The following is a 20,999-nucleotide window of genomic DNA, read 5'->3' as shown; positions in this document are numbered from 1 at the left end:
GCTAGCTTTTCTGTTCCAGTAAGAGACACCCGTAAACCCCAAAAGACCCCTGTATTCCGAGCTTGTTACTGAGCTCAGTCTGCACAAAAGCGCTATAACTTTATGTCCTGCAGGTAGACTTGCAGTGGTTCCATCGGCTTTTGCTTTGGGAAGGATCCCAAGCAAGTGAGGCCCGCGCCCACCTTCCTGCCCACTTTCCCACACCCATGCCCATGCCCGCGCCTCTTCTGGCTATCCTCCTCCTCCTCTTCCTACTCCTCCTCGTTCCGAAGAAAGCTTCCACCCACTCACTCTTCTCTCTCCCATACTCATTGTTACGGCATCTCTCCGTGTCATGACCACGGCGTTTTCACTCGGTCTCGATATGCTTACTTGCCAATCCCTCCTTCGATACCGTCGCCCTTACTCGACATTCTTCTTTCAGTAGTCGCACTCATCGCTGGTTACTACCCAGCTTTAACAATCTTTAGCACTTGCTCACCACTACCAATTCTCGCGATTTTCTTTCCTCTAAACTGCTCCGTCGGCGCCGAGAAGAACATTTCTACTCTATTGTGTTCCACGCGCCGTTAGTTTCGACAACCTCCCTCGTCCTCTTTCTTCCATTTTCTCCTCGGTCACCTCAGATCGGTGACCCGGCTCCCTCAATGGCACCACCCTCGCCGCGACGGTCATCAAGAGCCCGCGCCACCAATTCACAATCACAACAATCATCTGTATCCTCAAGCACGTCTGGTCGAGTTGAGCGGAATACGAGATCAGTCGCCAAACCCTCTTCCAACAAGTCCACCCCCAGTGCCTCTTTGTCCTCGGAGCCATTTGAAGATCTTGACGATACCCTCCTCGGTCGAAGGCGAAAGCGCAACCACGAAGACGAGAACGAGAAGACTTCTAAACCCGATACTTTTGAAATGGCGAATGGCAGCGATGACCTCCAAGAAGAGGAGGACGAAGCCGTTCGTTGTATCTGTGATGCAGAAGAATACCCGGGTCGCCCACCCGTGGAAGGTGCCGACCTGGATTTCTTCAATGCCATAGAATTTACTGAAGACGTTACCGGCTTCTTCGTTCAATGCGACATTTGTAAAGTCTGGCAGCATGGCGCCTGTGTCGGCATTTTTAGCGCTGAGAGCTCGCCCGAGGAATATTTTTGCGAGCAATGCCGCAAAGATCTCCATAAGATATATACTGCAAGCAACGGGTAAGTTGATTTCTCTGATCGATTTCTCTGCATCTTTCTTGGTCGGCAAGTCTGATGTTCGCGTTTGAAATTTCTGGTTGCTTTAATTCCCGGACGAAGCATCTTGTGCGCATCACCCTCCTATGAATCTAGGTACTGACATGTTTGTTTTCAGCCAAAAATGGTCCAAATATGTTCCCCATAACCGGCCGTCGCGCGCAACCTCTCGAGCCACCTCAATTGCTAAAGAAGGCAATCGTTCGCCCAAAATTGGCACGAGCAAGAACTCGCGTCCAACTTCCGCTTCACAAACCTCGAAACGTCGATCCACAATGAATAGCCGCGACCGAGCTTATGAAGACGAACAACTTCTGCGCGCCATTGAAGCGAGCAAAGAAGATGTCCCTCAAGATGGACAAGAAATCATGACCCGACGAGCGAAACGGGGACGAAGCGATAGTGAGGAGTCAATCGCCGTCAGTGCTCGGCCACGGGATGAAAAACTGGCATCACTAAGGAACCCAATAAGTGTAAAGCGACAGAGAACCAGTTCGATGTCGCCTTCACCTCCCACCGAACCGGTCGAGGTTCAAAGTTATAATGAATCAGATGAGGAGGTTAACACTCGCAATGGAGCCAAGAAAGCTCGTAACAACAAGAATCAGCGAACCAAGACCGAGAAAGAAGACAAAGAGCGCCAGCGACAGGAAGCCGCAGATAAAAGGAAAGGCCGTGCAGAAAGGCGACGAGGAGAGGGTAAGTTGGGCCGTAAATTCTACTCAAGATTGGTACTGATTATCGTACAGATTCTGACCCTTCAGAGGAAACACCTCCCGCCATTGCTAAACCTCCAGCCACCAAAAGCATCGAGACACCAGTCATCATGGAAACTCCTGCACCTGCGCCACCCGTTCCCGATACACCTCCCGCGAGCAATCAGCCCGTCTCAAGCACCGCCAAGCGCGGTGGCAGAGCCACGCATAAGAAGGGCAAAGGCAGGAACCAGTACACCAGGGATCGCGATGCGGATGGCGAATCCCCGGCACGATCTATGTCACGGGACATTCAAAAGAACGGCGAAGAACCCACCCCTACACACACGAAACCCACGAGTGAACATCGACATGGCAAATCAAAGCCAGCTTTGCACCACAAGTTGAATATGGTGGATATGAAGCGACGTGTTGGTGCCATCATGGATTTTATTTCAAGGACCCAAGTGGACCTTGCAGCAGAAGCAATCCCAGGCACGAACGGAAACGTAAGCAACGGAGGAGCATCGCCGCCAAAGTCCTCAGATTCCCATTCTGTAGGGAATGAGGATACAGCAGGCTCTTCTGGGACCAAAGATTTCAAGGATCTGAACTGTATAGAGATGATGGATGTTCTGACGCGAGATATGGTCAAGTGGCAGAATCAGTATACCTGACGGCAGCATTTTGTTTGAACAGGTCCATCGTGATGAGACAAAAGGGGCCTGCGTTCGATTCTTATTTAAGGCGTTTACGGTTAGGTGCATTCAGGGGCGTCACCAGCATCCGCAGGAGATGCAGCGGGCAAAGTTGTTTGAACTTGTCTATGTTCTGTGGTCGATGTTATTATTTCACCGGAACCACTTCACGAGGCGAAGATCCTCTCTGGTGTTCCGGCTATCTTTCTATATATACCCTAGTACGCCCCAAGGATTCGGTCATTGGCGTCTTTGCACAATTTGAGAGACATGGTAAAGGCATGGGGACAACTCGAATCAAGTTTGGCATGAGAAACAGAATAGGCTTAAATAGTGTACATGGAATATGCTCTAGTATACAATGTATGGTACAGAAATGAATTCCTGAACATGCTAAGCGCCTGCCTTCTCTTGTGCAAGTGCCTGTTTTTTCTGTTTCTTTGCTTGGTTCAAACTTAAAGGAGGATTGTCTATGGACTGCTGATGTTTCTCCGATCCCTCGTCAGATATATCGTCCAGCACGAACTTGCCCATTTTCCCCTGTCGCCATAAATTTAAGATTCTGGTAGCAGCTGATTGCAAATCGGGAACGCCTTTCAGCTTTATTAGGCCGTCTTTCAAAGCAACGGCGGTAAGGAACTCATGAATATCGTTGGTGGGTTCGCAGTATTTCTTATATAAGGTCGGCTTGAAGAGGTTCATCCGATAGAGGAGGTAGTCTACCAGTATTTCGTGTTGTATTAATCCGTCCTTTATGCCCTGGACGAGCGCAAATTTGAGCATAGTCTCGCCGTCACGGACATAAGGTGGGAAGACGCCAGGGGTGTCCAACAGAAATGCACCATTTAGGCCTACACCCTTCTTACTCTTCGACTCTGGGTCGAAGATGCGCACATTTGTGCCCATTTTGCGCGTCACGCCTGCTTGACCTCCAGTCTTGGCTACCTTTGGCGATTTTCTCGGTATGCCTTGGAACCGTACAGCGTTGAGCACTGAACTCTTCCCGACATTGGGCACTCCGACAACTAGGGCTCGCAAACCGAGTATTGAATCATGCGCTACGACAGCTTCCTTGATCTTTTTGAGTAGCTTAACTGTCGTAGAGGTTCTGTGTTTGTCCCAGAAGATGACATTATCACCGTACATCTTGCGCAGAGTGTTCTGGAGATTTGGTGTGTCTGTTGTGTAATCGCATTTTGTGTAGACGATGATTCGTTCGCACCCGCCTATGATGCGATCTAGATTGGGATTGTGTGATGTAAAAGGGATTCGAGCGTCGCGACATTCGAGGGCAAGAGAGATGTGGCTCTTCATTTTTGTCATATCGCTGAAACCCTTGGCATGATGACCGATATAGTACGTTTTCGGGATCGAGTTCGGTACGACAAAAGTTTGCCGAGGGACAAACTGTGCCATTGTGTCGATTCAGTATATCTTTTCGGATATATATCGTATGCGAAAGAGAATTGAAGATGCGCCGTTGACTTTGAGTTGGGTATCGTGGAGCATTGAGATGTGATGTGATGAAGAGGACCCTGAAAAAGAGGGCATGATGTAAATATGATTCTCAGCCTCGTCTTGGTGCCCCACCACAGTCAGCCTCGCCCCTCCGCACGTGTCGATAAGACTTAGTGATAAGAATAATTACGTCACGTTCAGCTCTAGGTATCGTCAAGACCCTGTTGAACCAATTGATATTGGAGAATTGCCCACGCGGTTTAGGACAAAGCATGGGGAGACATAAACAAAGTGCCGCCTCGCCCTTTACGGCACCGACAAGGGCAAAAGGTTGTAGAAAGCCAAGGAAAATCGTCAAAGCCAAGAAAAAGCCAAGACTGTGCTTTTTTACTGAACCGAAGCCATAGCAAGACTGGGAGAATAATAAGTTGTCTCAAAGCCCCCGGGATCAGGCGAATTTCCAATATGTGCTTCAAAACCATCATAGAAACGACCAATTCTGTCTTGTCTGTTGTATCAAGACCGACGTGAACAATGGCTGGGCCAGAGCCTATCCAAGACTCTATCAATGTTGAGCGGACGCCGACCATCACGCCAAACACTCAAAATGCCCCAGTTGAGGATGATCCATCGAGCCCTACCAACGGAGGTCGAGCATCCAGATATTTTACAAGACGGGGAAAACTTCGACCCTTTCGACTGCTCAAGGAAGATGTCATCAATCTCAAGAGTCGATACTTGTCAGATTGGCAGGTCTTCAATCAACAGGTGGTTGCAAGTGCAGTCTACATCTTCTTTACAAACCTTCTTCCAGGCATCACTTTCGCCAGTGATCTATACACGCTGACTGGCAAGTCGTGGGGGACCATCGAGGTTGTGTTCAGCACTGGACTTTGCGGCCTCGTCTTCTCTCTGTTGGTAGCATGTGAATGCCGTTTAATATGAAGACATACTGATAAGAGCCTCAAGTTTCTCAGGTCAACCTCTTACGATTCTGGGCGTCACAGGTCCATTCTCGGTGCTGGCTGAGAACATTTACGAACTATGCGAAACACACTTTCATGTAAGTCAATAATGCATGTATATTCGTATACGTGCTCATCATCTAACACCAATCAGGTCGAGTTTCTACCAGTCATGGCATGGTCCCTCATCCACGCTGGATGGATGCACTATCTCCTTGCCATCTTCAACGCCCATGACTGGACCATGCAATATGTCACCCATTTCAGTGCCGATATCTTCTCACTTCTCAACAGTGTCATCTACTTCCACAAGGCGGCCATGGAGCTGAAGCGAACCCATGCTCGAGTCTCCTTCGCTGCCTTTCTATATGCCGTTCTTGGAGCGGTGGGAACTTGTCTCCTAGCCATTTTGCTGTCCACCGCAAACTCGTGGAAGCCCATGTTCCATCGGTACGTTCGACTTGGACTTACGGAATATGCTGCTGCTATTTCCATCATTATCTGGATCGGAATTCCATATATCGGGGAACTGGCATCACTGGATCATATCCGACTCGAAGTCCAAACGAGCTTCCGACCTACGAACCCTGATAGAACGACCTTCTTTGTTCGCTTCTGGGAGATACCTATCGAATGGGTCTTCTTGTCCATGATTCCGGGCGCTATCGTCACGGTCTTGTTTTACTTCGACCACGAAATCAGCAGTATTATCTGCACCGTGGAACGATACGGAACCAAGAAGCCAGGTGGATATGCTTGGGATGTTGCTCTCTTGGGAACCACTACCATTCTTTGTGGCATTCTGGGTATTCCTCCCGCAAACGGTCTGTTGCCTCAAGCACCCCTTCACTCAGAATCCTTGATGCATTATGTCATTGAGAGTCCTCCCGCAGAAGAATGGGAGCAGCCAGATTCGCCTCGGCCCGTCGCAAGGACGTATGAGCAGAGGTATTCTCACTTCATCCAAGCTTCTCTCATTCTTATCTTTGTATCTCCCCCGCTACAAAAGCTGCTGGGTCTCACTCAGACGTCAGTGCTCGCTGGCCTGTTTCTCTTTATGGGCTACCAGTCTCTATCTGTCAACCCTATTCTTGAGAGAGTTGTGAACCTACTCACTCCGCCATCTGATCTCCCTCCTCTGCCCGACAATGTTAGCTGGTTCGGTATTCACATGTACACAATCACACAGATCATTATGACAGGCATTGTTTTTGGGGTGACCCTGACAGTTGCGGCCCCTGCATTCCCTCTGATCATCATCGCTTTAGTTCCCGTCCGATTATCGCTCATGAACCGCGTGTGGAGCCGTGAGACGTTGCGATTAGTGGATGGATGGGCTTGTCGGGAGGGCAAACCGGAGGATTCGGATTCAGAGACGATGCAGGTGCAAGGATCAGGAGACGAGGAGAAGGCTGGGGCTTGATTTGATTTGAGATGAATGCATCAGAGTCCTGGGGGTGAGACAACATATCGTTGCTAGGAACAGAGGTCAGAATATATGTATATGTATACAAAGATTAGACTTTGCATGAAACCCATATATGAAGTAGATTCATTCGTCAGCCCATGCATGCCTCTAGTGTCTTTGACATGATAATAGGATTACCCCGCAGGAACTGCAATCCAGTTCACTCTTCTCTCTAATATCAACTCTCTTATTCTTATTCAAAACATTCGAGTGAGCGACCGCAACGTTGATTCATATCACAGTTTGAGTAGGGATCATACAGCCCTGAAAAATACAACTCATGTCATTGGACCCTCGCCGGCGATCGGATCACCAACAATTCAACAACCTTAAAGTGAAACACTTCTAATCAAAAGGAATATGACAACGTCTGTGCAGGGGAAATCTGCGCTTGTCACTGGCGGCGGCTCCGGTATACACACGCCAAATGCATAGACATACAAGGAATTATATTGACTAACATGAAGCCCAGGTATCAACTTGTGCTTTGTTCGTCTACTGCTAGGCAGTGGATGTTCGGTCCTTATAGCCGATCTCAAATTACGGCCCGAAGCTGAACAACTCCTGAGGCAATATCCGTTCCCCGGTGTTGACGGCAAAGCTGGGGTCTTGTTTCAAGAAACCAACGTTGCATCTTGGTCACAGTTGACGGCTGCTTGGAAGACGGCCTTAAGAAAGTTCACAACTGTCGATATTGTCGTTCCAGGTGCTGGTCTGTTTGAGCCTCAATGGTCTTCCTTCTGGGAACCACCTAGGACTGAGAGTAATGAGGATAGCGTTTCTCGAGATGATGCCAATGCGGAACCTGGGCATTATGCAGTGTTGGATGTGAACTTGGTATCTCCCATTCGGCTCAGTCAACTAGCTATCGGGCATTGGACAAAGACGAAACAGAAGGGATGCCTTGTACATGTTGGCAGTATGGCAGGTTACTTAGCTGGCATCGCAACACCCTTGTACTTTGCGAGCAAGCATGGGTTGCATGGGTTTGTGAGAGCATTGGGAGGACTACGTGATGAACTTGGTATTCGAGTCGGCTGTGTTGCTCCCGGTGCAGTAGAGGTAAGCCCATCAAGTCTTTGTGAGCCCTCGGGTGGCTGCTGATGTATGGCTACCACTAGACTCCCTTGTGGCATGAGGATCCAACCAAAGCAGTCATGCTAGACGAAGATACAGCTCTCATAGATCCTCTAGAAGTGGCCCAAGGCATGTGGCAACTTGTCGTCAACCCAGAGTATGGTAATGGCACCATCCTCGAAGTGACCAAAGGGGAAACGAGAGTTGTGCCTCTCTTCAATGCGCCAGTTCCCACTGGTGAAGGCATTATGGTACCCGGATATGAAGCTTCTAAGGACGCTTTGTATGCAAAGCTCAAAAATAAGGGCTTGGATGTATGAGTGACTGTGTGTCACCCAAGTCCTCCTGACAGAATGCCGTCGGTTGTTAAACGGGCATGAATCGGATATCATCAAGAAAACTCTGTACAGCCCCAGATACGCATCAGAATATTATAGATACAGTGACGGTCACCAACGCATTTGAACGTCCTGATCTGTGCTTCACATTACGACACAAGCAAGCCGCGGGCGGGCGGAACTATCACAGATCTCTAGTCAGCCTTCCCTGCGCATGGATCAGATCAGGGACCGTGGATAGTAAGGATCTGAGGTTCAATTCTTCATAAGCCTCATATCCAATGTAACAAAAGGGAGACTTCCCTCTAGTAACGGAGCTTTGACCAATGTCTTGGCGTGTTGTCTCCAAAAACTCTCCTTGTTTTCTCTTAAGACAGAATCACCTATCTGTACAAATTCCTCTTTAGAAATAGATGTGTAAAATCCAAAAGAGCATCCGCGGCATGCTCTTTACTGTCACCTCCCAAAATATTTCAAGAAAGTAGCCTTATAGCTCTCACAAAGAAATAATAATCTGAGATGATTCTCCGTATAGTAATAACAGGGGCCGTTCAGGTGATGGTGGCAAGTAATAAATGACAAATAGTGACATGAAACCCGTAACATGACCATGATACACTGCATTGTAGTATCATAGCGCATAGCATAGACAACTAAAGCAATGCCAAACAAGAAGAAAACAAATCCATAATTCGCACACCGGATAAGTGAGCTCGCGAAACGAGTTGGGTATCTTGATGAGCTGCCTTCATCACACTGCACTGCTCTTGAATCCTCCTCTCCCCATTCCCCCCTGCTCCACTGCAGACACCCTTTCCCCCAAGACATGGGCTGAAAACATCCGCCTCGTTGCGCAGAAAACGGCTGCGGTAGAAGAAACGTGTTTTCAAAAAGGGTTGGACCGACCCATGTTATGCTGCTGCTACTTCTGGCTCGATCGATAATAATAATAAAAATAGGTGTAATGTGTTGTCTTGTCTCAATTTCTGGTCTTTGAATATGTAAATAGTTGAAAGGGAAAAACGGGGTGGCTGTCCAGCCATTATTGGCGAGTCGAGCACGGCAGGCGCATTTGGCTCTAGGTGTCGTATGAAAACGTCGATCTACTTAATGTTCTTGAAAAGATCAGAACCTAAGCTTCCGTTGTCCTTTTCGAGGTCGGTCAATTCGGGTATCATGGGAGGCGGCGGGCCGGATTGCTTCTTGGGTGTCGGTGCACGAGGACCCTCGTCCATAAACATGGTACTGGCTCGTTTGTTGGGGATCGTCTCTCCGGTTCTCATGCGTCTGAACCAGCCGCTGGTTCTCCTAGACTTGCGCTCGTCGAGATAGCTTGCACCGCCCTGGCTGTTAGGCCGGGCAAGGCCACCAGCGCCGGCGGCTGGGACACTTGCGTTCGATGATATCTGGCCCTCTGCATAACTGTTATTCAACATGGTTCTACTGAATAGGCGACGGATGCTGCCTTGGCGGCTTGAAGCAGCTGGGCTCAAAGGAGCATCCTCGTCGGCGTAGCGTTTGGTTCCAGCGAGATTACCATTGGAAGAAGCAGTAATGCTTGGCTGAGGTGTGTTCTTATTGACGTCCTCGGTGACACTGCTGTATGTATCCTGTCCTGGCTCCTTTTGGGATTCGTCCTTGGCTTCCTTGACGGGTGGAGGTGTCTGTGGAGGAGTTGGGACCTTCTGCACAGGTGATTCCGGAGGCGGTGGGATATTGGTGCCGTCTGTGATACTACCAAAGTTGAGGTTGAGAGCGGGCAGCTGGAATCGCGAACCTCCGCCGCTCTTGCCAAAAAGAGACGACATGATGGAAAATAAATCGGTGATTCGTGCACGATACGATACAAGGCGGATCGGACGGAGAATGGAAGAAGGCAGGTCGATGGCGAGGGCCCGAATTCGGAAAGGGGTATTCAGCAAAGAAGGATAGGCGAAGCGAGGGCCAAGGAGCTCAAAAGAGAATTGAAATGGCAATCAAAACTCTCAATGAAGCTGTAATTGATGACTGGGATCCAGCAAGCGGGTTAAGATGACGAAGCTGAGTCTCAAACTCCCCGCAAGAACAGGGCGAAGAGAAAGGAGAGTTCTAGTCAACGGCTCTGGCCCGACCAGGGTGAAGAGGTACCGCAGAATAACGAGGCAAGGTACAGACGCAGACAGCACAGTGCTGTAGCGTAGCGTAAGGTAAGGTAGAGGTGGAAAATTGGAGCAAGGGTCTGGTGGCTTGTGGTTGACTGCAAGTTGCAGGGATTCAACACGCGGCGTGGCGTGCTTTTTTGGGAACAAGGACGATGATCCTAGACGTGGGGAGCAATTGAGGCGATGTGCAGTTGATGTAGAGATATTTTGAGGCTGTAGATGTTGTAGGATAGAAGAGAGAGAAATTGAATGGAGAGGAGAGAGGGAGGAGAATATGTTCACAGGAGAAGAATTGGTACAAGACGGGGTCTTAGGTAGGAGGAAAGAGCCATAGAGCCATATGGTAGGTACAGTACGACCTTCCTGATGTAAGTGGAGAATGTCGTGGCTGGCAGCGAACCTAATAAAGCTACTTTGGAGGTACTTTGAGCTCTCAGTGCCACACAATTATTTCCTTTTCAGACCTTGCCCCTGAGAGACTGCAACGAGCCCGCTCTTCCCTGGACCCTGCTGGAGCCACGCGAGTTGGGCATCTTTTGGCACACAAAGTACTGCTTAGTGCCTGCGTTACCAGAAATGGTGATTGGTCTAGTCGCCATGGGGGATAGCGGCCCCTCTTGCAGCGTGTGGCTGTCAGAACTTACAGGTACCTTGAAAGTACCGACTTTGAATCTTGGAAGCCATCATGCAATCACTCAAGACCACGGGACAGACCGAGACTATTGAATAAAATGACACCAAATGGCGAACGATTCCGAAGCAATAAGGTTGAATCAAGTCTGCTATGTACTCGTAATATATCGGAAACTCAAAAAAAGAAGCACCGATTGATCGCTGATTTGATCACATAAGATTCGAAAGTCAATTCATCATATTCACTGCTCCCTTGTCTTTTCTCCCTTCCAACTCCGAGAAAACACCCTTTTCTTAACGCCACAGACGTGTGTCAAGACTCGATGAACCATCCATTCGATGGAGAGAAGAAACGTTGGCGCCAACATGTTTCACCCGGGCCTATATCAAACGGTCCATGTCGATAATTGAGGTAGTGAAGAGCTGTTATCTGTCAATAGTGCTATACCATTGACCATATTCACAAGCTGCCTTCTTGCCGAGATTACTCTTCGGATAGCTCGTATCTATCATCACAAGTACCTTGGCACTCGAGGCGCAGTTTCAACACAACGACTCAAGCAGCAGAAAGAAATTCTTGGTTGGACTGGATTGCGTTTCCACGGGAGACCAGGAACCCGCTCCAGAGGCTAAAACATGTTTCACTCACGGCACGATTGTCTTGCCTTTTTTTTTGTTAGAGCGATTCAAGATCGGACTATGACTATCCTCCCTTTATCGTGCATAAGAGAAACAAGTTATAGGATCAACCTTTTTACTAGTCTAGGTATCCAACCCTTGGGGAGTAAGAAAACTTCTGACATAAGGTATAGTGTCAAAAATAACTACCTAAGTCTAAGATTTACTAAAACTATACTAAATGTACCTAATAAGTCTTTTTGTCACTTAGGATAGAGGTCCTAAGTTTTCTTGCCTCCCCTAGCCAACCTCCAGCATCTGCAGTAAAAGGCTCTGATCCCTTTGGGCCGTTACTCACCATTGCGAGTCATGACAGGAGAAGTATCGTCAAGTACCTCAGCTTTTCACAGCCGCCTAAGCTAGCGCAGTCAGACAATTCTCGTTCCCTATTCAAGCTGTAGAAACTCTGCCGCTATTCCCAATCTTATCTCATGTGTTACCAGTCTCGTCGACATCTCCCGATCTAGGAAGGCCCCCGCGTTCCACAAACGCGGGATTGGATCCGTTAGTCTATCCCACCCACATTCGATTTGGGCCTTGAATTTGGACTTGGACCCTCCAGAATCTTCAGAAGGTCCAGAATTTCTGTCTCTCTGGGATTCGGTCCCGTTTATTCGCATAATCTAATTGGCTTATCAACATTTCACGTCATAGAGCTTGAATCGTTTTGAACCGAGCTCGGCTGAACTTGTTTCGTCAAGCTTGAATCAAGCATCAACGTCAATTGAAGAAAGGCAATCAAGTATCTTATTTCAGTTTGACAATTGATATAGACCTTCATCATGGCTAGCTCGCAGTGTCTGCGCCTCAGGCCACTCGCTTCGGGCCTTGCGAGGCCTTCGGCTAAGCTTAGTGTTCAACATATGACCCGACTTCCCATAATCGCGGCACGATATAAGTCGGGTCCTTATGGCTACACACAGGCCAAGGCTCTTGTCTTCTCAAAGCCTGGAGACCCAGATAAAGTTCTCAAGTATGTACATTAGGTATCTCACCGTAGACAAAACTGACAACTGTCAATAGACTTCACAGTCACTCTGTCTCCCCCTCCATTCCCTCGGATTCGGTCCTCGTCCGAACTCTCGCTGCTCCCATCAACCCCGCCGATGTCAACACAGTCCAGGGAGTTTATGGCTCTATGCCTCCCTTTACCAACCTAATTGGCACCGCTGAGCCTTCTGCCATTCCTGGTAACGAAGGTGTTTTCGAGGTCGTTTCTACAGGCTCGCCCTCTTCCTCGCTACAGAAAGGCGACTGGGTCATCCCCGCCATCGGCCAGTTCGGTACTTGGAGGACACATGCCATTGCTGAGGCCGATAAGTTCATCAAGATCGATAAGGAGGGCTTGACGCCTACACAAGTCGCGACCGTCAGCGTCAACCCATGCACCGCCTACCGCATCCTGCGACATTATGGACCCAGTGCTGGGCTTCAAGCTGGTATGGGCATGCGCCCCCTTGAAGTTGGCAGTGGTCAATGGTTCATTCAGAATGGTGCCAACTCTGGTGTTGGCCGAGCTGCCATCCAGTTCGGAAAGCTCTGGGGCTTGAGGAGCATCAACGTTATTCGCGATCGCGAAACACCCAGGGCGACAAACGCTCTAAAGAAGGAGCTTCAAGACCTAGGCGCAGATGTTGTCGTTACCGAAACCCAGTTCTTAGCTCCCCAGTGGAAGGATCAACTAGCACATATCACCCGCAAGGGCCGTGAGGAGATCGGTCTAGGTCTTAATTGTGTTGGAGGCAAGTCAGCAACCACCATCGCTCGATCTCTTGGCAAAGGCGCTACTATGGTCTCTTACGGTGGCATGGCTAAGCAGCCAGTCTCACTACCCCTTGCTCTTCTTATCTTCAAGGACGTCCGTTTCCTTGGTTTCTGGCTCAGCAGACTCAATGAGGAGGACCCTACCGGCAGGAGACATGCCATCAACGATATTCTCCAGCTCATTCGATCTGGCCAGTTCCGCGACGTCCCTATCGAGGAGGTTAAGTGGGATTGGGAGACAGAGGAGGAGACTCTGCGCAAGGCTGTACAGCAGGGTCTTGAGGGATTCCGTAAGGGTAAGGGTATCTTCACATTTGGCGAGACATAAGGGGGATAAAAAGCTGTGAGTAATAGTATAACGTACATCGTGATTTACTGGTTCGGCCGGTCCCACATGGACAGTTGAAGCAGATCACTACAAAGTGTGATAGGTAGCCACTCCTTAAACCATGTGAGGGGTATAACAGACTCGAGTCCTTAACGAAATAAATGACAAACGTGAATAATCAGATCACTGGTTTATTGCCTGGCCAAAGCTAATATATATTATATAAACGCCCCAACTCCTTTCCCCCATGTCATCAGCAATCATTCTATGCCCTGAAAGCCTGTGCCCACTCATGCAGCTTGTCAATGACAACAGGAGCGTAAGATGTTTGGGCTTCCTCAATGATCCGGTCAAAGTGACTCAGTGCCTCTTCTTCACTCAACTCCAAGTGGAAACGGTCTCGGACCTTGAGCACTGCCTTATCAGGCTCAAGTCGGATATCAGGGATATTGGCATCGACCATGAGACTAAAGAGATTGAGAATAAGATTTGAGTTTTTGCGTAGTGCCGTGAACGCAAGGAAGCAGTACTGTTTGAACTGCTTGTAATACTCTGAGTTCACGCCACCCATGCAATCCACCATCTCCTTGGACAGCTTCATCAGAGGCGCAAAAGGCTTGGGATCTCTGCCAAGAATGTAGCCGAAGTCGGCATGGAAGAAGTGGCCGTCAGGTGCAAGAAGCAGATTTTCCAGGTGACGATCGCCAACGCCGAGGATATAAGTGATGACACAGTATCCTGCACAAGACCTAACATATGTGTCTAAGGTTTCTTGTCGGACTCCAAGGGGTTGATTGTCATCCGGGTTGTGGTTCTTGAGGTAGGCCAAAGCTGGGTTGTTTTTGAATTTGCCGGCGATACTTGACAAGCTTTGAGATTGTACAAACTGCGAAGCGCCCGCAGAAGTACTCGTCGCCAAGATCTTGTAGGGTGACAGCTTGAGATCAAGGTTCTCTTTCTGCAGCAGTTGATCCATAAGAGTGATGATCTGGATAACAAGCTGATCCTGTCTAAGATCATCACCCAGCTTGAAGATAATGGCATATGAGCTCCCGGTTGTTGTCTTGAAGGTGCACTTGAACGGGTTGAGTGAAGACTTGAAGACGACTGTTTGATCTGGTATGATGCTCGTAATCAAGACTGAAGGGTCAAGTGGCATTGGTAAAGGCGGATCGAATGATAACAACTCGTTCTTGGGATCGGCCAGAAAGTGCTTAACTCGGTCGACCTTCTTTGGAATTGATTCATTCGAGGTTTTGACCTCTTGAGCAATCCTTGAGAGAATGGCAACCAACTCTGCTTGTCGCAAAAGAGTCTTGCGCGTTTCCTGGCCATCAGGCTGTTTGACAAGCTCGGCCATGAAGTCGTATGCGACCTTGCGGTAGATGTTGCGGTTATCAATACCTTGCTCAGGGCTGGCGTCATCGCATTCAACCATAAGATACCAGTGGAAATAGTTGCCGAGTAGAAAGTTGGCTGCTGCACGCTGGATCAAGAAACGGGCCAGGGATGAATCGTGGCTACTTTCCTCGTCTGAATCTGCTGATATGTGCTCATACTTGAGCGCTTGAACAAGTTGAAGAAGATAAAGCAGGAGTTCCTGGTCGTCAGCTTTTCGCAATCTGTCTACGGCATATGACCGCACAGCAGAGTTATCGAAGGATGGCCCGAGGAGCTCGAGCGCATCGTCAACATCAATCGCAGTCCAGCGACTGAGAACTTGAATAGCTTGTCTCGCTTCACCCTGATCTCTCCAATTGACAGATTTGACAAACTTTGTCAAAGCCCTCTTGTCTCTGGTCAGATGATAACGGAACTTCCATACCAGATCTGCCTCCTCTGGGGTGAGGACATGAGTTGGAGAATATGACATGATGAGATTTAGTTCATCTCGAACCTTGGCATTCGGTTTCAAGTTCTTATCGATGATGCCGTGCCTATACGAGCTTCTGAATAGTCTTCGATGCTTGGCCTCTGCAGGGTTGTCCCTGTATCCAGCTTCAGGATCATAAACTTTGATAAGCCGTCTCCCTGGTGCCGAAGAGCTCTCACCCACGGCATTGATGCCTGGGCCGTAATGAACCTCTGGCTGACGATTTGCGAGGCTTGCCTGCGAAACCGACAGGTTCTGGAGAGCTGAAATCGGGGGCGGATCGTATTCGTGGTCAGCGAAGACGACAGGAAAATCGAAACGTGGTAACTCCACGTTCAGTAAGAATGTCGACTGTCCAGGACGTCCATCCTTGTTTTCACCATCTTGATTGTCTGGATCGTTCTCCCCGTTGATAGCTCGTTGTCTCTGGAGCATTTTCATTGACGATTTGGCAGCTTGTAGGCCTCGTTTCTCAAAGCTTCGAAAGACCATCTGATCCAGCCAGTCAACCCGAGGTATCTCGCCCATCTCGTGTTTCTTGAACAAGGTCTCCATTCGTTCTAACTCCTCTGCATCCTTATCTAGTGGAGGGACTTGCCCTTTTCGCGTTGGTTTCTTTTTCGTCGAAACCAGTGCGGGTGTTGTTGAGCTATCGGTACCGTCTGCATTCTGGTATCGGTGAATAAGACACTTTTGTCTTCCCTTCTGTACTTGGTTGTCCTCGTCAAACATGGGCAGCGTCGTACCGCCAAACGGAATAGCATGGCCTATTGCCCCTTTACCTCCAGTCGGTGATAAATCCCATACTGTTATAGCCAAACATGAGTTTGCTGGTAAGGAGTCGTATGTGATAGGCAACTGTAGCCACTCATTCCATCTAACTTGGTCAATATATGCGCTATCACATTCGGGGGATATCGTACTTTCGCTCGGATCGAAAAGGTTTATAGGCGGTCTGAACAGGGACAGTCAAGGGTTTTGATCCAGCCCAAATCTGGACTGTGACATAAAGGTCAGAGTATGGGCTAACAGCTCTTGTTAGCATATCGCGAAGGTCACGGTAGTGGGCAATGTCGCGCACCTAATGTTAGAGCCAACGTGGCGCAAGTCGGGTCGCTCGAGAAGAGTTGAGTACTTGAAGGGAGGTTCGTCGCCCTCAAGGTTCATTCTGCCAGAAGTCAGCTTCAGCATCCCCATGATGGAGGGGTTCGAGGGGCATTACATGCGAATGGTCACAGGATGGTGGACATCCTTGGAACCCGCAAAGGAGAACGGGTCCATGCGCCCGTACTCAGACATGATGCGCTATGTCATTCTGTGGAAATAGAAGGGAGGTGGATGATGCGTGGAGAGAATGAGAGCTATTGTTAGTGTTGGAGGTTTTGAGTTGCGATATGAACATAGGCACGAAGGTAGTGGCTGGTGTTGAGGTGCGATAAGATAAGGTAGGGTGACGTTCACAGCTCAGCTCAGCTCACCCACTGTGGAGAAGATCACATGGGACCCCTAAGCCCCGTCATAAGGTCTACCTCAGCTTAGGTAGGTTAGCACTCCTAGGCACTCTACCTAGCGCTCCGAGTTTGACTGTTCGTCAAAGCCAAGATTCATTTACCTCCTCGATCAGCAACCGAAACAGAAATGTTTCTCTTATCCACGTACTTTCCTACTCAATCATTGGTTGAACCACTAACCAAGTTTTTGTTTGCTTGTCTACGAATTCCCTCTTGTGGCTAGTTCCTTGATCAGCTGCCGTTACTGCTTGTTCGGAACCTCTACTACCGGACTGAGGATTGACACATTTTTGCTTTTTATCTGGCTACTCACTTCCCAGTCTGTAATGACTATTGATGAAATTTTCTCGTATCTTCATCAACCAAGCAGCGGCATATGTAAAAACTCATTTCCCGAATATCAACCAAGATACTACGTAGCATTGCTAGTCGAGCTATAAGTGCCCCTGAATAGCCAAACATAGACATGGCAATGGCAATTGTCGATGCCTAATGACCCCAGACTTTCTTATCCATCCCGTCGGCCGACTAAATTGACCAGTCCCCAACATTGGTTCACTTGATACTACGTAGCGACCCTCTGCGGCACTTATCCCGATCCGCGGTCCTGTCCCATAGCGGACATGGATATTGCATAGCTAGGCGCATCCCAAACTTCAAAGCGCATAGCCCAAACCTAGAAGCCACACTATCATCCCCATCAATCAATGAATTTCCCTCGGGGACATGCGCCAAAACTTTAGGTATTTCGTATCCTGGCCTAGCAAGCCTAGCATCTGAGCCTCCTTCGCCTGCAGGTCTAAGAGCACCTATCACGTGCGGCCTTTTGAGGCGTCATAACTAATCTCAACAGCCTTCAACTCTCGGACTCGATGCTTTCTCTCTCTAGAGCATTGTTCTCTGCTGCTTCAACTCATGACACGGCATCTTCTCGCCCAACGTAGGCCAACATGTCTCTTTCGAGACGCACCGATGCCGCCTCCAAGTTTACGTCGTCGGGGAGATATACCCCAGAGGCCATGATAGTCATAGTACGACCCCTGTCGAATTCGATACTCGAATCCCCATTTAACACGCCTTATAGACATGTGCCACTATCTCGCTGTACAATGGCATCGAGCTGCTTCTCCTCATCTTGACATCATCCAGGCGGCACAACGACCTCTTCTCATGGAGTCTCGCCGTGGCTTCTATCGGTGTACTGCCGTATGCCACTGGTTGGCTGGTTCGCTATTTCGATGTTATAGGAGACGTTGCAGACCTGCTCATAAACGACATTGGCTGGATACTCCTGACTACCGGCCAAGCTCTTGTTCTATATTCTCGACTCAACTTACTCGTCAAAAACGTCACCATTTTGAAGGTTACCAAATGGATGATTATCCTCAATGCTATTATATGGCACACAACAGTTACGGTTCTCTTGTTTGCTATCAGCACGCAACAAAAACTCGACCGCAACGGTGCCTTCATCAAGGTTCAAAAAGTTCAGTTGGCATTCTTTTGTGCGCAAAATTTCCTACTTTCAGGTCTTTACATTTGGAAAACGATGGAGATCATCAAGAGAAAAGAAGCCGAAAACCAAACCACTCGAATAATCTGGCACCTGTTTGCTATAAACGTGGGAATCGTGCTAGTCGACGTCACCCTCCTCGCTGTAGGCTTTACCAACAATTTCCTTTGGCAACAGGGCATAAAGGCAGTGGCCTACTCGGTAAAGCTCAAGGTTGAGTTTGCTATACTCGGGAAACTTCGCGATTATGTTCACAAGGGAGGAGAACTGATCGGTGCTGAGCGTCCTATGTTTGGATTCGTAGAGATGGAGCCTGAGCCTCCCTCAAGGAAGCAATCGACACAACCATCAGCTACCCCTGAGGCTACACATTTAGAAAGAGTGAGGAAGCAGTCGAACATTTCTGCTGCGGAGTCGTCGCGCAATCGAGAGTTTATGCCTGATGAGATCGTGACCGATCAAAGCGAAGGTATCAAAAGGCGTACACTGGATAAGGGTAAAAGTAAATGCATGGATGATTGTTGCAATACTGGCGTTTCGGCTTCAAAATAGTATTATACCCAATGTTTAGTCAATGTTCGAAATTTTAAATCATTATAATCTCTTAAGGCCATAATACAATATTACAATTTTTAAGAGGTAATAAGTGGTTCATCCTTGGAAGACTATTAGACTAGTCGGTCAATTAATCAAAGAAATTCTCAGACATATCTACACTATTTTTACAAATTACTACAAATTTTTGTATACCACTCCCCAACTCCCTAATGCTCTACTCGCACATTGTCATCGTCTCATCATTCTTTACATCTATTTGTGTCCCTGGAGATGCCAGTCAAACACCTTCATAAACACATCCTTTCCATCCCCCTCCAGAACATCTCCATGGCAAGGAATCATGGTATGAAAGTCCCACTTGGCGATTTGCGCCATACTGTCGTTGAAACTCTCGCGGTTCTTGGCGAGAAGATACCAGTTGAATCGCTGTAACCACTTGGTGTCGCCACGAGGGTTCTGGACACAGGCGAAGAGCTTGCCAACAGCTCCATCTGCGGGCAATTCTGATTCGGGTACCTTACTGTACTGCTCAGTGGGGGGGAGGTTGAAGAGAAGGTCGGCCTGAATGAGGACTTGCTCGGGCTTGTAGAAGAAGACAATCTCAAGGTTGGCGTGGCCGTCAACGTATTCATAGTCGAAATCGGCATCAAACTCGGGATCAATCTTGATTTCCCGCTTGTTTTCTTTCTTGAAGACGACAGCAAACTCATCGTCGTTGATCTTGGGATCATCGGTCTGCTTGGCGCGCTTTTCTGGCAGACCCTCTGGGCCGATGATCTTGGCTGAGGGATACTCCTTTTTCCACTCAGAAATGAAGATGTGGTGCTCATAGTCCAGAGCAACGATATAGCGGACATCGCCTCCCATCTCCATGACTTTGGCTTGAGTGGCTTTGGTGAGTGCGACTGGTGAGAAGATGGCAAGGCCTCCAGAAGTGAGCTTGACTGTTGAATGTCAGTATTGCGCGGAATTACTTATGGACAGAAGAGCATACATACCAAGAGTGCCTCGGCCACCAATCTTGACCTTTCCAAATCGTGAAAAGGGGACTGAGAAAGTGGCAATGTTGGGGGTGACATTGCGAATGACCATGACATGATCAGGGTCTGAAGGGATGAGTTTGGACGACATTTCTGCTGAGTTGGACGTTTCTAATTGTGCACTGAATTTATGTTTCTGTGCTGGTAGAGTGAAAGAGGTTGTGAGTTTGGGTCTTTTGATTGATGATGTCGCAATACGAGGTTGAAGATGTATGACGTTGAAGTCGTGTGTTAAAGTCTGTTTAAATGCACGTGAAAGCAGAAAGAATCTTTGTTGCTGTTGCTGTTGTTGCTGGAATAATCTGGATGCTTTGAAGTTTAAGTATTGAATTCGGGACGTTGAACGTATCATCACGAGTAATTGTCATCCAATGTCGAGGCGGAGCTTGAACTTGAATTGGTAATATGCCAGTTGAGAATTGGTCTTTGCATTTCTTCAATGACATCAACATTCCGATCCATGCAATCGGCCGACTCTGTCTGAGTTGGCCCAAAACCCTGGAAATCGGGGCTGCTAATTCAATGCATTAAAAGTGGATACAATGGAGCAACATGTGAATATTTGAAATATCTTACTTCTGTATTGCTCTGTAATACGCTGCATTTATGCCGGGATAAAGCACAACCCATTCAATTCTCTTATCTACTACGTACTTAGCTAAGGTAGCTTCCCCTGACAAATAGTCTAGGAGGGGGTTAATACGGTTAATACGGTTAATACTGTAAAGTTGCCAGCAGCTCACAATTGAGTGATTCCAAATAGATATTCTTTAGCTTAATCCATCCGGCATATTACGTCGCCCCGAGAGCCCGGTATCTGAACCTCGGCTTCATACAGGACTTTGAAGGCGTATTTTGTCTGCAAACCCTTGTTAAATCCGTCGTAGTCGTTAAATAAACGAATCTAGCTGGATTATATGGAAGCTTGTCAGTGCGGATATTATAGTCATAAACGTAGATAATTCAAGACTCAAGATAATATTATATTTTACAGTATCGACAATGTAGACTCAACTCTTAAAAC

The 20,999-nt window shown here is 48.2% G+C and overlaps 8 protein-coding genes across 8 annotated transcripts; 4 read left to right on the top strand and 4 right to left on the bottom strand.

The window, feature by feature from the left end:
* Positions 1 to 408: 408 nt before the first annotated feature.
* BKA55DRAFT_232640 (uncharacterized protein) lies at positions 409 to 2,816 on the top strand. Its single transcript, XM_046185280.1, has 3 exons — positions 409 to 1,201; positions 1,356 to 1,936; positions 1,987 to 2,816. Exons 1-3 carry the CDS (start codon positions 648 to 650, stop codon positions 2,607 to 2,609), a joined length of 1,758 nt encoding a protein of 585 aa, XP_046053804.1. The 5' UTR covers positions 409 to 647; the 3' UTR covers positions 2,610 to 2,816.
* A 207-nt stretch (positions 2,817 to 3,023) lies between these two features.
* On the bottom strand, positions 3,024 to 4,046 carry BKA55DRAFT_501889 (P-loop containing nucleoside triphosphate hydrolase protein; the record flags this gene model as incomplete). Its single annotated transcript, XM_046186872.1, has 1 exon — positions 3,024 to 4,046. One exon carries the CDS (start codon positions 4,044 to 4,046, stop codon positions 3,024 to 3,026), a length of 1,023 nt encoding a protein of 340 aa, XP_046053803.1.
* Positions 4,047 to 4,622: 576 nt separating this feature from the next.
* On the top strand, positions 4,623 to 7,918 carry BKA55DRAFT_502165 (uncharacterized protein; the record flags this gene model as incomplete). Its single annotated transcript, XM_046186902.1, has 7 exons — positions 4,623 to 5,002; positions 5,058 to 5,151; positions 5,208 to 6,437; positions 6,654 to 6,731; positions 6,900 to 6,933; positions 6,994 to 7,583; positions 7,643 to 7,918. 7 exons carry the CDS (start codon positions 4,623 to 4,625, stop codon positions 7,916 to 7,918), a joined length of 2,682 nt encoding a protein of 893 aa, XP_046053802.1.
* Positions 7,919 to 9,039: 1,121 nt separating this feature from the next.
* BKA55DRAFT_535019 (uncharacterized protein) lies at positions 9,040 to 9,744 on the bottom strand (the record flags this gene model as incomplete). Its single annotated transcript, XM_046189660.1, has 1 exon — positions 9,040 to 9,744. One exon carries the CDS (start codon positions 9,742 to 9,744, stop codon positions 9,040 to 9,042), a length of 705 nt encoding a protein of 234 aa, XP_046053801.1.
* A 2,426-nt stretch (positions 9,745 to 12,170) lies between these two features.
* On the top strand, positions 12,171 to 13,480 carry BKA55DRAFT_501946 (uncharacterized protein; the record flags this gene model as incomplete). The annotated part of the gene is made up of 2 exons (XM_046186876.1): positions 12,171 to 12,361; positions 12,412 to 13,480. The coding sequence occupies 2 exons, from the start codon at positions 12,171 to 12,173 to the stop codon at positions 13,478 to 13,480; spliced, it is 1,260 nt and encodes a 419-aa protein (XP_046053800.1).
* A 265-nt stretch (positions 13,481 to 13,745) lies between these two features.
* BKA55DRAFT_635755 (kinase-like domain-containing protein) lies at positions 13,746 to 16,944 on the bottom strand (the record flags this gene model as incomplete). The annotated part of the gene is made up of 4 exons (XM_046197015.1): positions 16,576 to 16,944; positions 16,435 to 16,521; positions 16,277 to 16,387; positions 13,746 to 16,230 (listed from the first exon to the last, which is right to left on the bottom strand). The coding sequence occupies exons 1-4, from the start codon at positions 16,650 to 16,652 to the stop codon at positions 13,746 to 13,748; spliced, it is 2,760 nt and encodes a 919-aa protein (XP_046053799.1). The 5' UTR covers positions 16,653 to 16,944.
* An 870-nt stretch (positions 16,945 to 17,814) lies between these two features.
* Positions 17,815 to 18,929, top strand: BKA55DRAFT_535016 (uncharacterized protein; the record flags this gene model as incomplete). The annotated part of the gene is made up of 2 exons (XM_046189659.1): positions 17,815 to 17,895; positions 17,949 to 18,929. 2 exons carry the CDS (start codon positions 17,815 to 17,817, stop codon positions 18,927 to 18,929), a joined length of 1,062 nt encoding a protein of 353 aa, XP_046053798.1.
* A 103-nt stretch (positions 18,930 to 19,032) lies between these two features.
* BKA55DRAFT_606824 (uncharacterized protein) lies at positions 19,033 to 20,564 on the bottom strand. Its single transcript, XM_046196604.1, has 2 exons — positions 19,934 to 20,564; positions 19,033 to 19,879 (listed from the first exon to the last, which is right to left on the bottom strand). Exons 1-2 carry the CDS (start codon positions 20,325 to 20,327, stop codon positions 19,188 to 19,190), a joined length of 1,086 nt encoding a protein of 361 aa, XP_046053797.1. The 5' UTR covers positions 20,328 to 20,564; the 3' UTR covers positions 19,033 to 19,187.
* Between the last annotated feature and the right edge of the window lie 435 nt (positions 20,565 to 20,999).

Source organism: Fusarium redolens, assembly GCF_020744475.1.
Source record: "Fusarium redolens strain MPI-CAGE-AT-0023 chromosome Unknown BKA55scaffold_3, whole genome shotgun sequence".
Lineage (NCBI taxonomy): Eukaryota > Fungi > Ascomycota > Sordariomycetes > Hypocreales > Nectriaceae > Fusarium > Fusarium redolens.
The sequence above is the reverse complement of the archived record's forward strand: the minus strand, read 5'-3'. Positions and strand labels throughout refer to the sequence as shown.

What these genes read in the sequence shown, in the direction of transcription:
- BKA55DRAFT_232640 (XM_046185280.1), top strand. Translation starts at nt 648, where the DNA reads ATGGCACCACCCTCGCCGCGACGGTCATCAAGAGCCCGCGCCACCAAT. An exon ending in ATATATACTGCAAGCAACGG is followed by an intron (nt 1,202 to 1,355) that starts GTAAGTTGATTT and finishes GTTTGTTTTCAG; the next exon opens with CCAAAAATGGTCCAAATATG. An exon ending in AGAAAGGCGACGAGGAGAGG is followed by an intron (nt 1,937 to 1,986) that starts GTAAGTTGGGCC and finishes ATTATCGTACAG; the next exon opens with ATTCTGACCCTTCAGAGGAA.
- BKA55DRAFT_606824 (XM_046196604.1), bottom strand. Translation starts at nt 20,327, where the DNA reads ATGATACGTTCAACGTCCCGAATTCAATACTTAAACTTCAAAGCATCC. An exon ending in TGGTGGCCGAGGCACTCTTG is followed by an intron (nt 19,880 to 19,933) that starts GTATGTATGCTC and finishes GACATTCAACAG; the next exon opens with TCAAGCTCACTTCTGGAGGC.